The sequence below is a fragment of the Leptonychotes weddellii genome, chromosome 12 (assembly GCF_054177405.1).
Source record: "Leptonychotes weddellii isolate Sample4059 chromosome 12, ASM5417740v2, whole genome shotgun sequence".
Lineage (NCBI taxonomy): Eukaryota > Metazoa > Chordata > Mammalia > Carnivora > Phocidae > Leptonychotes > Leptonychotes weddellii.
Window position 1 is genome coordinate 62,528,049 of NC_138380.1, and position 15,330 is coordinate 62,543,378.

The 15,330-nt window shown below is 36.8% G+C and overlaps 1 protein-coding gene across 14 annotated transcripts in view; it reads right to left on the bottom strand.

Moving 5' to 3' along the window:
- Nucleotides 1-15,330, bottom strand: part of PPP1R9A (protein phosphatase 1 regulatory subunit 9A) — a 299,240-nt gene that overhangs the window by 138,399 nt on the left and 145,511 nt on the right. For all 14 annotated transcript variants that reach the window (XM_031025191.2, XM_031025190.2, XM_031025188.2 and 11 more), the window contains one exon: nucleotides 3,889-4,021. In XM_031025191.2, the coding sequence (XP_030881051.2) occupies nucleotides 3,889-4,021 (133 nt within the window). The remainder of the gene's footprint in view (nucleotides 1-3,888; nucleotides 4,022-15,330) is intronic.

Consider the following 15,330-nt stretch of genomic DNA (forward strand, 5'->3'; position numbering starts at 1 on the left):
TGTTTTCTGTTTATACTATTTCATTTAAAGAGCATTCCAAATCAGACTCCTGGTTTTAACTGAAATATTTCTAGTGTTTCTTCAATTTATTTTTTTAAGTGTTTCCTCAATTTGAAAGTAAAAAATCTCTGTTGGTATTATAATCTATAGTTTGTATCATATTTAGGTCTTCATACACTAACAACAAACTATCAGAAAAAGCTTAAGAAAGCACCTGGGTGGCTCAGTCGGTTAAGCATCCGACTGTTGATTGTGACTCAGGTCATGACCTCAGGATCCGAAGATCGAGCCTTGCATTAGGCTCTGTTTGGGTGTGAAGCCTGCTTAAGATTTTCTCTCCCCTTCTCCCTCTGCCCTTACTTCCCCATGTGCTCTCCCTCTCTCTCTAAAAATAAGTAAATAAATCTTAAAAAAAAAAAAAAAGAGTTCCATTCACAATTTCATCAAAAAAGAATAAAATACCTAGGAATTAACTTAACCAAGGAGGTGAAAGATCTGAAATTCTGAAAGCTGTAAGACACTGATAAAGGAAACTGAAGACACAAATAAGTGGAAAGATTGTCCATACTCAAAGATTCAAAGAATTAATATTATTAAAATGTCCATACTACCCAGAGCAATCTATAAATTCAATTTAATCTCTATCAAAATTTCAATGACATTTTTCACAGAGATAGAACAAATAATCCTAAAATTTGTATGGCACCACAAAAAAACTCCAAATAGCTAAAGCAAACTTGAGAAAGAACAAAGCTAGAAGCATAACACTTCCTGGTTTTAAACTGTATTACGAAACAGTAGCAATCAAAACATTACGGTACTGCCATAAAAACAGACACACAGATCAGTGGAATAGAATAGAGAGCTCTAAAATAAACTTATCATATTTGGTCAATTAATTTACGACAAAGAAGCCAAGAATATACCATAGGGAAAGGATGGCCACTTCAATAAATGGTGCTGGTAAAACTAGACAGACACATTAAAAAAAAAAAAGAAAGAAAGAAACTGGACCCCTATCTTATACCATACATAAAAATCAACTCAAAATGGATTAAAAAAACTTACATTTAAGACTTGAAACCATAAAACTCCTAGAATAAAACAGTAGGTAAGTCCCTTGACATCAGTCTTGGCAATGACTTTTCGGATTTGACACCAAAAGCAAAAATAAACAAGTGGGATTACATTAAACTAAAAAACTTCTGCACAGCAAAGGAAACCATTAACAGAATGAAAAGACAGCCTAGAGAATGGGAGAAAATATTTGATAAGGAGTTAATATCCAAAATATATAAAGAACTCATACAACTCAACAGCAAAAAACCAAATGTGATTAAAAATAGGCGGAGGAAGTGAATAGACATTTTTCCAAAGAGGACATGAAAAGGTATTCAACATCACTCACCATCAGAGAAATGCAAATCAAAACCACAATGAGAAATCACCTTATTAGACTCAGAATGTTAGAATGGCTATCATCCAAAAAACAAGAGATAACAAGTGTTGGCAAGGATGCAGAGAAAGGGGAACTCTTGCGTGCTGTTGCTGCGAATGCAAAATGGTGCAGCCACTTTGGGGAAACAGGATGGAGGTTTCTCAAAAGATTAAAAATAATTCTACTTCACTTGGCTCTTTTCTAGCTTAATTTTTCTAGTTTTAACTTTTTTGTGTGAAAAACACAAAAGAGCTCATGAAAACATTTATTTACAAAACACTGTGTTTAAAAATAAAACGAATATTCACATGCTAGCAAAGATACAGAACACTACCAACACCTGAAAAGCTCAGTCTGCACCTCTCCCTGATATCATAACTCTCCCATCGGTAACCACTATCCTAAATATCCTGCCAATCATGACCTCCATTTTTAAAACCAGTTATTAAAATCACTTATTTGTGTATCTTTAAACAATATGCCATTGAATTTTTCCTGGCTTTGAAATTTAAATAAATGGAATTATACTGAATGGCTTCTTCTGTGATTTGCTTTTTATCCCCCTTCAATTTCATGTTTGTAAGAATCATACACACTGCTGCATGGAACTGAGGCTCCTTCATTTTACCCTTTTCTGTCATTAATGAATAACTGGATTATTCTCATTTTTGCTATTATAAGCAATACGGTGGCCCACAGCCAAATCCCACAGCTGTTTTTGTATGGACCATAAGCTAGTAATGGTTTTTACGTTTTAAATGAATGAAAAATATAAGTATCATTCTTACATCCTTTTTAACCTCAAATGAAAAGTGTCTCTTAATGGGAACAATTAGCCAGTCATGTCTGGCGTAATGACCGGTATTCTTTACATTTTTTTAATCCAAGTGATTTTATGCCCAAAAGTTACAGTTTTCAACTCCTTTCCCTCATCTTTTCTATTTAGAACAAGTTGTTCTTTGTTTCTTTTCCTCCTTGCTAATTGGGAAGTATGCAGGTGATGTGTTCGTTAGATCCTTAGCTATCAGCAACTTTCCTTCTTTCACCAGAAGAGAGGTAAATGCTCTCTGGGACGGATACAGGATTTTTGGATGTGTGAAATTTTATGTCTGCCTCCCACGTCCAGTGTTACAAATGAGAAATCTGATGCTAGTCTAATAATGTTGTTTTGGCAAGTACCTTTGCTTCTTTGTTTGCTTTGATTTGAGTGTGGTATTTTGTAAAATTTATACTTTATGTTGAAGATGAGGACTTCTCCCAGACTATGCCTAAGTGCGGGGTGTTTTCCAAGTCGTCTCTCTATCAATTGGATAAGCCCTTCCAAATAGGAGGCTCAGGTCTTTTTTGAGCTCAGGAAAATTTCTTCCATGTTTTGTCTACTATGTCTCTCATCCTCTATGTCTTTTCCCCTTATGTCACCTACAATTTATATTTTGGGTCTCCGTCATGATTTTTTGTGTATGTTTACTCTATCACTTAAGAATTAGTTCGGCTCATTTCTTATGCTTGACCTTCTAGATCACCAGTTTGAGTCTCAACAATACCACCTTTTCCTCTTCAATTCCTCCACTGAAATTTTTAATTTTTAAAATCAACGTTTTTTTGTTTGTTGATTGGCCTAAGAATGTCTTTTTAAAGCCATACTTGATACCCTCATTTGATTTTTCATTTGCTTCTTTTTGTCATTCAAGTTGTCATCTGTTTGTTCTGCTTTTTTGTAAGGCTCTCTGAGATGTGATATTTCCCTGTTCACTGGGTCCCAGTCCATTCCCGGGTGCCCATCTTACAGGACAATAAACATGGCAGTCTCTGGTCCCATGGGTCCTCACTTCCCACTGCAGGCAGGCTGAGATTCCAAGAGAAGAAATCAAGAGGAAGCCCCTCTGCTCCCATTCTCCCTGCTCTCTCTTAGCCCTCTCCCCTCAGAGAGGATTCCACTGTCTCCATTCCAAAATCCATAATCTAAAGGCCCAGCACTCCACCATTTACTACATTCAGAGCCCAACCATGACGACTCTCCCTCCACCAAGAACGCAAAAACCACCTCTCCCCCATTTCCACCTGCCCTCCCCAACCACCTGCCCCCCCGCCACTTCCACCTGCTATCTCTGAGCACTCACCAGCACCAGCCCTTCGCAAGGGTACCGACCAAACATCAGGCCCCACCCACACCTCCCTACTCCCAGTCACCATCCCAGCCAACTAGAGCAGATGGCTTTTAGCTGGAAGTGGAAGGGAAGAAAGAGTCTTTCAGTCTACCATCTATACAGAGCTCATATCAACTACTTTTGAAATTTAATAAAGAAATTAAATTCTCCAATAGAATTAACACTTTCTCCAACCCTTCCGTGGGGGGGGGGAGTCTACATGCGAAAAAAAAAAAAAAGGTCATTTTTGTGTTATTAAAATAGCCAAATAATGATATTACAAACGTTGTGGAGCTCATATACCTTTCTCTAGTTCCACTGGGAAAAGTTCCAGCTTTTCTACACGCTTTTCAAGTTCATACTCGGCAGAAGCAGCCACGGGGTCCACTTCATCGTTCCTCCTGTCGTAGTCTTCATTGGAGTATGTGCTGAAAACCTGTAGTAGGAGGTCAACAAGAAGATGATAAGCCAAAAAGATGGCTTAATTAATTTAAATAAAAAACCTGCTAAGTATCTAAAACTATATAAGTTAAAGATTTTGACCAATGAATTTCTTTGAAACAACTGTTTTATCTTTAAAATCAATGAAGGCGGTGCCTGGGTGGCTCAGTCGTTAAGCGTCTGCCTCCGGCTCAGGTCATGACGCCGGGGTCCTGGGATCGAGCCCCGCATCGGGCGGGCTCCCTGCTCGGTGGGAAGCCTGCTTCTCCCTCTCCCACTCCCCCTGCTTGTGTTCCCTCTCTTGCTATGTCTCTTTCTATCAAATAAATAAATGAAATCTTTAAAAAAATAAATAAATAAAAAATAAATAAAATCAATGAAGATGTTAAGAATTAAGGAAAACTGAGTCAGAATAAAAATAATTTACATTTTAAAATGTATGTCATTCTACCACTTTTAATAATCAGGGAGACAACAGTAGCCAGAGGATATATTATTTGAATAGCAATATTCATTGCTTTTTATGGAATCCGAGTATACCATATTAGCTGCAATGCTCTGCTGGTTCCTGATGAAACTATGGTGAAGGACCTTGAAGCTACTACCTAAGCAAACACCCACACTGAATCCGTTTCATGCTGTGACCTACACAAGCCCCAGTGTTGTGGTGTGTTGGTACTATAATTATATTTCAATCACAGAATCACTGAAACTGACTTCTATACTGTACCGAGCTGCTTGCTTTGGTAGCACATATATACTGGACTGAGCTGCACGAAGCTCTCATTTGTCATCTCTTATTTAACTTGCATGTAGATCCATATTACATTCTCACTGAGCCTTTCCATGAAATGACTATCAAAATATTGCTCAAGAGCTCTTTCTGACCTAAATCATTCAAAGGATTACTACTAAGTATGGTCGTCAGATGTGGCCGTAAGAAACCTGATTGCCCTTATTTCTGCTGAATTTGTTCTATTTGAAAAGTAACTGGAAACAGGTATACCACCCCTTACTTAATTCACGGAGTAATATCTAAAAGAAAGAAATGCATAATTTATCAAGTCCAATTAACATGTATAATAAAAACTGACATTTTTTATTAGATTTAATAAATATTAAGTATCTAAACGGTGCCTGAAGAAACTCTGTAATGTCCTCAAAATCTTAAAATCTAGGAGAAGTTTTTTTTAATATACATAAGAAGCTATAATAAAAAAAGAAAGCAGAACAGAAGGTCAGAGATGAAAGAAATCAAATCTATTGCCTATAAAGCTAGTCCTGCTGGTCCAGGTGCGTTTTACATTCTTATTATTGGAAAACTGGCAACTCTCGTATGCTATATATGGTAACCTATAAACCAGGAATATATGTTGTATATATTAAGGAGCAGATGTAGTGTGGTATAAATTTATCAAAATCATGTCATTTATAATATTTGTACCAGGATAAATACTGTTTTTCTTCCTGACTTTCAATATGTTTTCATGGCCTCAAGCCACTCATTTGGTCTCTACCACATTTCCCCACCATAATAAACATTACTGCATCCAAAGGCATATTTCTAAACTATAGGGTTTGTACCTTTCTCTATGTTAGACATTGTGCTGGACCTTGGAGAAGGTATGGTCTCAAGTAGCTCACAGCTTGGTAGGGACACAGAAATCAATGTAAACAAACACAGTATAATGTGATACCTGTTGTAACAGAAGAATATGCCAAGTAATCTTTCTTACTTGCCTGAAAAAGGGAAGCATTTCATGAAGGGCCAAATATTTGAGCTGAATCTTAGAGAATAAACAAGAATTCATATATTTGAGTGTAGAAGAGATAGAAGGCATATTTCAAATATAAGATCTTAGACAAAAAAATCCACATCTATATCCATATCTTTTAGAAAACACAGCTGAGTGGACTACAAAGCAACATGCCTAGGGGAGCACACTTTAACAACACACAAAAAAAGTTAGCTGGATCTGGAACTTATGTGTCCTGCAAACTATTGGCAGATATGACTGGAAATTATTCCACTGATGTTTGCTACTTGTCTACATCTGCTGAAGGTCCAAGAATATATATGTGACTGTAGAACAAAGATTTAATTGATATCCATTCTGGAACATAGCTCAATTTTGCTACCACAGAATAAGTGAATAAATAAATAAATGCATGTGTGCATACATGCATGTGTGTATGTGTGTGTGTAAAACGTAAGTATGGGAGAACTGTTTCAAATAAATTAACACCTTCCTGACTTTTTTCAGGATCCCAAAACACTCTGCTATCAAGTGTTCTTCCTCAATTGGGCTGGTTTATAAAGTTCATTTGGGGGTCTCCTGAAACTAAATAAAACAAATAACTGTATGGCTCCATATTGGGAAATGGTGTTTTAAATAATTTTTGAGGTATCTAGCAATCAGAGGACTATAACCCTATTTCATTCTGTAGAAAAGAAATAATGTAAGATACTTTTCATCTTCAGCTTGCTCATAGTCTGGTAAATTATGTGAGTACATAGGAAAAACCTATAAATAACTGAAAAAGAAAAGCCAGACTTCATTAGATGCAGATTAAGCTATCATTTACTTGGAGAATCCAAAAGATTTAACATAAACATTATTAGAACCAGTAAGAGTTCCATAAAGTAACAAAAAAATTATTAAAAAACCCACAATAGTTTAGAAAGTATAACAGAAAAGGTCAGAAACACAAAATATCCAGGAATTACTAATTATAAATGTGCAAGGATATCCTTCTCTATAAAATTTAACTGAAAAATACAAAAAGCCCTAAATATGTATAATGGCATACTATGTTCCTGGATAAAATTCTTAATATTGTAAAGGCATCTACACTCCTAAATTACTATAAATGTTAGCTTGCCCCAATTTAATTTATGAATACAGGGCAGTCAAAACCCCACTCAAATTTTTCATGGATAACGAACTGTTTGAAAAGAATAGGATGGAATCAGACCCTATAAGATATCAAACATACAATAAAACTTCATTTTTTAAGGCAATGTAGTTTGGGCCCTGAGGTATATCTATTTTTGGATTCTGTTCTGTTCTGTTCCTCTACTTTTCTGCTCAAATTAGTTAGGGTGATCTATTCAATAAATAGTAGGGAAAGAATGGGATATCTGCCTGAAAAAAAAAAATCCTATTTCATATCAATAACAAAAGTAAAATTTCAATGGGTTAAGAACAAAAAAAATTATAAATTTTAGAAGTGCTAAAGAAAATATGGGACAATGTTTAATCAGCTAGATAGGATGTTCCTACAAAGCCATAGATCCTAGAAATCTTAAAAGAATAAGCTATGTGATTAAAATTCAATGCTAAAAATTTCTAGACAACAAAATATACCATAATTAAATTATAAGAAAAATCAAATATTAGGAGGAAAAATTGCTAAATATCAAGATGAAATATGAATATGTATAATATACAAAGAACTTCACCACTTCAAAAAACTGTATGTGTAAGTAGGAAAAAGGAAATTAATTAGAATTCAACAAAGAAATATTAATGTTCAATAAATGATGTAAAGATGCTCAGCTTCATTAAAAATTAAGCACATGTCAAGTACAAGGAAATACCAGGTATTCACCCATAGAATGGTTGAAAAAAAAAAAAAAAGACTATAACCTCTAGTGTTCATGAGAATATAGGAAAAAGAATACTCTTGGAAAAGCAAGGAAAAAGCATATTTTGAGAACAGCTATCAAGATTTTTTTTTTAAAGATTTTATTTATTTATTTGAGAGAGAAAGAATGAGGCACAGAGAGAGCATGAGAGGGGGAGGGTCAGAGGGAGAAGCAGACCCCCCGCTGAGCAGGGAGCCCGATGTGGGACTCGATCCCGGGACTCCAGGATCATGACCTGAGCTGAAGGCAGTCGCTTCACCAACTGAGCCACCCAGGCACCCATGAGAACAGCTATCAAGATTTTAAATGTCAATGCCTTTGACCTAATAATCCTACATACATGTATTTATAGAGATATTTGCAAATGTGCACAAAGATGTACATGCAAGAGAGTTCATCACAGCACTATTTGTAATAGCCCAAAGTTGGAAATTGCCTAAATGTCCACTGATAGAGAAGATGTCTTACTAAATTATGATACATATGAATATGTAATTTTATGCAATGATTAAAAAGTTCTATCTCTGCTGACATGAAGGGCTCTGAAATATACATATTATTAAAACAAAAAAGCACACTGCATATATGTCTATACATCCATATCCATACCCAAATCTTTATCTATCTATCTACCTATCCATCCACATATATATATATATATATATATATATATATATATATATATATATATATTCCCAATTGGTATGAGCCCAATTTTAATCTAATTTAAAGACCTCCTAAATTCTCTAGCTCTGTAGCTCTTGCCTCAGTGTCCTTATTCACAAAACGGCTATTATAATAATTACACCTATCTCATAAAGTTTCTGAGAAAATGAAATGAGATAATCCATGTAATCATGCTTGGTTCAATGTGGGGAAGAGAAAACTTTCCCAGGGTAATATAAGAGATAACACTACTACTTCCCCAGATACGTACACTCATCTCATACTCCTGTTTATAAATAAGTTTTGAATATTTCATCCACTATGATGCTTAATGTCCCTGAAACCAAAATCTACGTTACTATCTTGATATTATAATATAGATTGGCCTGCCAAAATCCCTACCTGCGTCCAGAGCAATGCACTATCACTCTACAATGGCTCATCACTTGCCTTGCTTTGTTTTGCCTTGACCAGGAAAAAAACCTCAGAGATAAAAGAGATGTTGACTGAGGTAAATATTTCCCCTTTCACCAATATGATCTTGACCCTTTTAATATTGTTACAATAGTTTTACCAATTTTATTCATATTACCATAAATGCTTTGCAAAAATATGGATAGCTAATCAAATAATAATCAGAACCCAATTATAATATTACTGGAATGCAAAAACCTCTAAAGGACAACAGCATCCTGGACCCTAATATTCAACACCATCAAAATCAATCAATCAATCAATCTATCTATCGATCTATCTAGTTCAGTCACCTTGACATTGTTCCTGTGTTATTTCACTGAGCACTGTTAAAATTTAAGACTTCTTTTTTCGGAGCCAACAAGTGGTATTCTGTTCCTTCATCAAAGGAAACAAAACAAGACCTTATCCCTTGCTTTGCAGCAAAGGCAGGCTTTTAGGGGGAACAAGCTTACAAATACAGTTAGCAATGACATTTCTGACCCAGTAACCCAAGGCTATACAAAACAAACAAAGTTAAAATTAACTTACTCTAAGATTTTAACTAAGATTATTCTTTTTCGCATTCCTGGTGGTTTGAGCTACAGCACTTTTTCAAAACAACAGCAACACTTTTTGAACAATAAGGGAAAAAAAGTATTTCCTTTACTTCCTTATGACACATTTTCGTTAATCAATGCAGGTCAAAATAAATTCAGAATTTTATGTAAATACTGACTGGAAGGAATCTCCCACAATGTTTCCACAAGGTCTCGGTTCCACCTGCTGTCCGGTTCCACTTCATCTTCTGGACACATCGAAGACGGAAAATGTTCCAGGTTCTAGCACACTGCATTTCAGATTGCCATCTTGGCACAGCATGCTCCCGGGGATTAGCCAAGTGCTCACATGCTTGCACAAACAGGCCCCACTAATCACAAGCTTCCTCAAAAAGACTCGAACCCATCTGCACATGATTTTAGTGCCTCTGCTGAAAGGGACTCTAAATCAAAACTAAAACAAAGCACGGAGAAGATAATCCATGTGTTACAGTCTGGAAGACAAATATGGCGATAAAGCATCCACAGAAAGGTGCAGCATCCTGATGGCCTTCGAGCGATGGACCACCCGGCTTTCCTTTTCTTTCCCCAGAACCAAGAGCCAGTTCACTGACTCATGACAGTGAGAATGAGCGTTTCTTGAGTGCCTAGCCTGGGCCAGCGAGTATGTTAGGTTTTTGCTGCAAACTGCTGTAAGCCAACCTGGGAGTTCACAATTATCAGGTACTTGGGGGCAAACATCCCAAGTCTCCCAAAGACTCTAAACGGGTGAGGGTTTTCTGCTGCATACAAATACATGGAAGAGAAGAAAGGTGAAAAAACAGACTCACAGTTCTATCTTGTAAACTCAGTAAAGTCCTAGATTTCTGTTCTTCGGTTTCTCTGACAAGGAACCCGCATGAAGGTACGTAAGCAGTTACGACAATATTCTACAGTAGATGTGTCTAAGCCTCTATTAGGACCACTCAACAGAATCCTACATACCACAGAACAGAGCCAAATGAGTGCTGAAGGTAGGTGTTACTCCAAAAGCTGTTACCTTGCTTGCCTTGCCTAATTCAAAGTCCGTTAATGTATTTCTAAGGCCAATCCATACATGTGCAACATCATTCATTTCACCAATTATTTGTAACATCCTTAACATTAATAAATAACATTAATAAGCCTTCTTGTGCAGATTTAAAGCACCCAATTCTGAAGTGTTGACTTCTAATTAGGGTCTTTCAAATACTTCCTAATCCTAGAATGAGGATTCATGACCAACATGCCTGGAATGTTAACTAAAGGCTCCTAAAACAAAATTCTACCCATAAGTACTGTGATGCATTTGGCGAAGTAACTGCAAGTAAATTACAGACAGTATAAAACTTAACACAAATTATCTTTAACCCTTGTACCAACTGATCCAGTAAATAAGGCAGGAAAGAGTAAAGAGAGCGCATACTTTTTATATTTTTACATGAGAAATCCAAAACTCTGAGAACAGTATACATGGTATACGTAAGGATAATTAATGAAGACAAAGTCTACAGGAGCAAAGGATGTACTTCACTGAATGTAAGCCTAGTGTTTTCAGGGATAACTAAAGAACAGGAAGTGAAAAAACTAGCATACTCTACATAAGGGGAAGTAAAGAGCAGGCTAGTCCAAAAGGCAATACAAAGAACCCTGGATTTGTCAGGGTTCTCCAGACAAACAAAACCAAGAGGATGTGTGGGTATCACTTGTATACACGTGTGTACAATATATATCATATTTATATAATATATAACAAATATATAATATTTGTATTTATATTAAACTAGATTTATTTTAAGGAATTGGCTCACCCGATTAATTATAGAGGCTCACAAGTCCAAAATCTTCAGGGTAAGCCAGCAGGCCAGAGACCCAGGGAAAAGTCGATGCTGCAGTTCAAGTTGAAGGCAGCCTACTGGCAAAAGTACCTTTTCTTCAGGGGAAGTCAGTCTTACTACTATGCAGGCCTTTGACTGGTCGAATGAAGGCCGTTCACATTATAGAGGGAAATTTGCTTTACTCAACACACAACAACTGCATGTTAATCTCATTCAAAAACACCCTCACAGAGACATCTAAAATAATGTTTGACCAAATATCCGGGCACTGTGACCCAGCCAAGTTGACATATAAAATTAACCATCACAAAGCCCTTAAAATAGAAAATTCTCTGGCTCCAAAAACTAGTCTTTTGACATCTGATAATCATATCTTGATAATGGTTTTTTTTTTAATATCTCTTATATAGTGTTGTGTATTTTCATGCCCCTAGACATATTCATCGAATGTGTACAAAAACCGTGATAAAATCAAATATACATTTTTGTATTATCAATGGCACCAACGACTTCTTACTCACAGATAACCAACAACCAAATTCGAAGGAGTTAGCTCTTTAAATTTAGAATAGCTATGGTTGACTCTGTGGAAAGATAAGCTATATATATGAAGACTTTTAATAAAATATTTCAAAATAAGTAGGGTTTTATTAAGGCTACATATACACAAATTCTCAGTGAAATAAAAAGATTAGGAGGTCCCATATCTCTCCATTTTGAGAAAACAGAACTGAATTATAATTAGTATCATTTATCTGAAAAGATGTGTTAAGTACTTGAAAGGTTTCAAAAGCTTTAATGTCTCCTTGCAAAAACAGTTTATGCCATTAAAGTAAAATGACAGAAAGAAATTCTGTCATAAATAAATATAAACTGAGCTCATCCTAAATTTGGACAGATTCTAAGACAATAAAGCCCAAATTAGTGTGTTTTTCCAGTAGACAGCTTAACAGGAAACTGGGTGATTCCACTGATGTTCATGTTTTTCACAGTATTTTCCAAATTATTATAAACAATTAAACATATCCATGAGAAATTAGCAATGTTCTCTTTCAGCTCAGCCAGAATTTAATTTAAATTGGAGACATATGCTTTACAAACTGACAACTGGTGGCCAGCATGACATAAATTGGTGGCCTTGGTCCAATTCCCACTGGACAGGTGTCTTCATCACAGAAAAAACTGAACTAATTAGCACCAACTGGTACCTTTTTTGGGGGAGATGGGGTAATCTCCTAAGATAAATAGCCGACTTCTCATCCACAGAAGTTAATACTCTCCTACAGATGCAACAGGATGAGTTAGTAAGTCCAGATCTGTTCTAGCATTTGTCTGAGCAGTTGGTCTTCACTTCCTCTTCCCCTACCAGTGCCAGCGCTGTGTTTCCAAAGGCCCATGGAAGGAGATTATTCTGGACTGTCTAAATAGGAAAGCCAGTGGGAGGGGAGTACTATAGTATGCGTGGGTGGTGAGGTTAAATGGGACAAAGGAGGAGGATGGCTACACCAAAAGGGGTTTGAGGGCTTCTCTGGAGGCTGGGAAGGGAAGGGAGACTTTCCTAGGGGATAGAAGTTCCCCAGGTATAGAAGTTTACACCCCCCATGTGAAGCCCCCAAGGGTGACTGCACCTCTGAAGGAAGGGCTAAGGGGTATCATGAGAACTAAACACTAAGCTCTATGGTCTTGGGAACCTTGGGAAGAGCACCCACCCCAGGTCCAAGATTTTGCCTAAAGACAGAGTAAAAGAGCCTTTTAAGGAACTTTACCATCTGTTCCAGGAGATCATTAGAAGTAACAGTATGGATTAATTGTCTCCAATTTAAACTGAAAGTCTGGCTCCTAAAACCAAGGGTCTCTCCATAAAACTCCCAGAAACTGTGCATTTACCTAGGTGATGAAATAAATTTCAAAAACATCAATGAGGCTGAACTGTCAGCCAAACAAGTAGGTGAGGAATCTCAAAAAGGTTCACTTTAGTGCAGCAAAGGAAAGGAAGTGATCTAAAGCATCCTGGTGGTGGTGTACCTAAATTGATTTTTACTCCTTAGAGAAAATAGGTTGATGACCAGACTCCTCACACCAACTGTGACCGTCTCTTATGTGTCAACTTGACTAGGCTACAGCCCCCATTTCGATGTTGACCAGTTTGATAGCCCTCATAGCACCTCACATGCAAAGTGTCCCAAAGCAAAACTGTAGTGTCCCCCATTCTCAACCCCTGCAAGCTCTCTCCCATTTGATGACAACTGGACCCTTTTGGTCAGGTGGACTTGAAAAGGCAGTCGGTCATCAACATATCTTCCTCTTCCTCTCCCCTGCCCCTATACCCACTTGAAATTAATCAAAATCTCCTGCTGATTCGATCTTTTAAAGGATCCTTGTTCTCATTGCTTCCTATTCCCTGACTGCTCAGATCCCTAATAATGTAATTACGCTGTATTTATTTCATTCTGCTCTCCTATAACTTACGATACACCACATCTAAATACCATTCTTCAAGTGTGATTCTAATCACGTCACTGTGGCTGGGGAACAGAACTGGGAGATAAGATTGGGGTAGGAAACAGAAAGAGACAGTGAATTTATGAGTGATTTTACATTTCTTCTGCCTCCCAAGTTTCTGGATTCCCTCAAGAATAAAGTTCAAATATTTTTTTAAATTTTTTTAAAAAGATTTTATTTATTCATTTGACAGAGAGAGAGACAGCGAGAGAGGGAACACAAGCAGGGAGAGTGGGAGAGTGCCTCCACTGGGCAGGGAGCCCGATGCAGCGCTCGATCCCAGGACCCTGAGATCATGACCCAAGCCTAAGACAGACACTTAACCAAGTGAGCCACCCAGGTGCCCCAAAGTTCAAATATTTTAGAAGACATCAAATTTCTCCAGGACCAGACTCCAGCCTACATGGCTCAGGCTTTACCTGAACAACTTGCTTTCACTCATCCTATCATGCAAAAATTGTTAAGTTACTATTTTGTTATATGTTTGTAAAGCTTTCTTTCATCTTTTTTTGGGTCTCTCCTCCAGAATTTATCACATTCTGTTATTTATTGTATTTATCTGTGACCCACATTTTCTATTCAGATCAACTCCTTAGGGGTGTATGATAATCTTATTCATCTTTCTATAACCCACTGGTTTTTTTTTTTTTTTTCTTTCCAGCTTGACGGAGATATAATTAACAAAATAAAAATGGTATCTATTTAACATGATGTATATCTATCTAACAACACGATGTTTTGAGGTATGGGTACGCTGTGAAACCTTTATCAGAATCAATATCATCTACTGTTAACAGTACAATGTCTTTTACAATGTCAGTGATCTATATATGGATGGTATCTTAAATCAGAACTTCTTCAGAGCAAAAGCAAAGTGACCTTCAAAAGGCAGAGGGAGTCCCAGTCATAAAAAGCTTTAAAATAAAACTTACAACTGCAAAATAAATAAGTCTTCACATATGCGCAGTTTGGGATGCCCTTTACTGCTCATCCATTAGCTAAATAAACCTGCTATGATACCCAGTTAGCATGATCGTTTCAAGGGCTACAGTCTAGAAGAGATGATGTAATGACATGATCTTCATGATTACTTATGTGAGGGAGCAAGTATTATAGAAGAATGAGTATTTATTGTATATCATATTGTAGATAATAGAGGAAAAGACCACTGTCCTCCTTTTCTAAAGGCCAGTTAGCTCCTGGCAAGAAGCTTTATAATACTCTGCTTTCAATCAGTTTAGTGGGACTGACTAAAGACGTCATTTGGTAGAACTGATACTTTTTAAATGTATTTCAAAATGCTAATATAAAAACTCTTCTGGTAGGAATAGCGTAGTCAAGGGCAATTAGCTTTATTGGCTATGAAAATGTATCATTTGAGAGAAATAATAATAGCTAATATTGAGTTCTCTGGTTGAAATGAGGGGCTGGCAGGTGGTTAAAGCATGTGGATTTACATATGTAAATATAGAAAAGTTGTTTGCTCCCTTTGTAGCCTTGAGTCCAGCATCTGTCCCTAAATGATAAGGGGTCAGTTAAGGCCCTAATGTCCCAGAACAGTGGCAAATTTGCTGAATAAAATCCAGCAGTCACTGTCACAGTCCTGCCTCTGGTCACG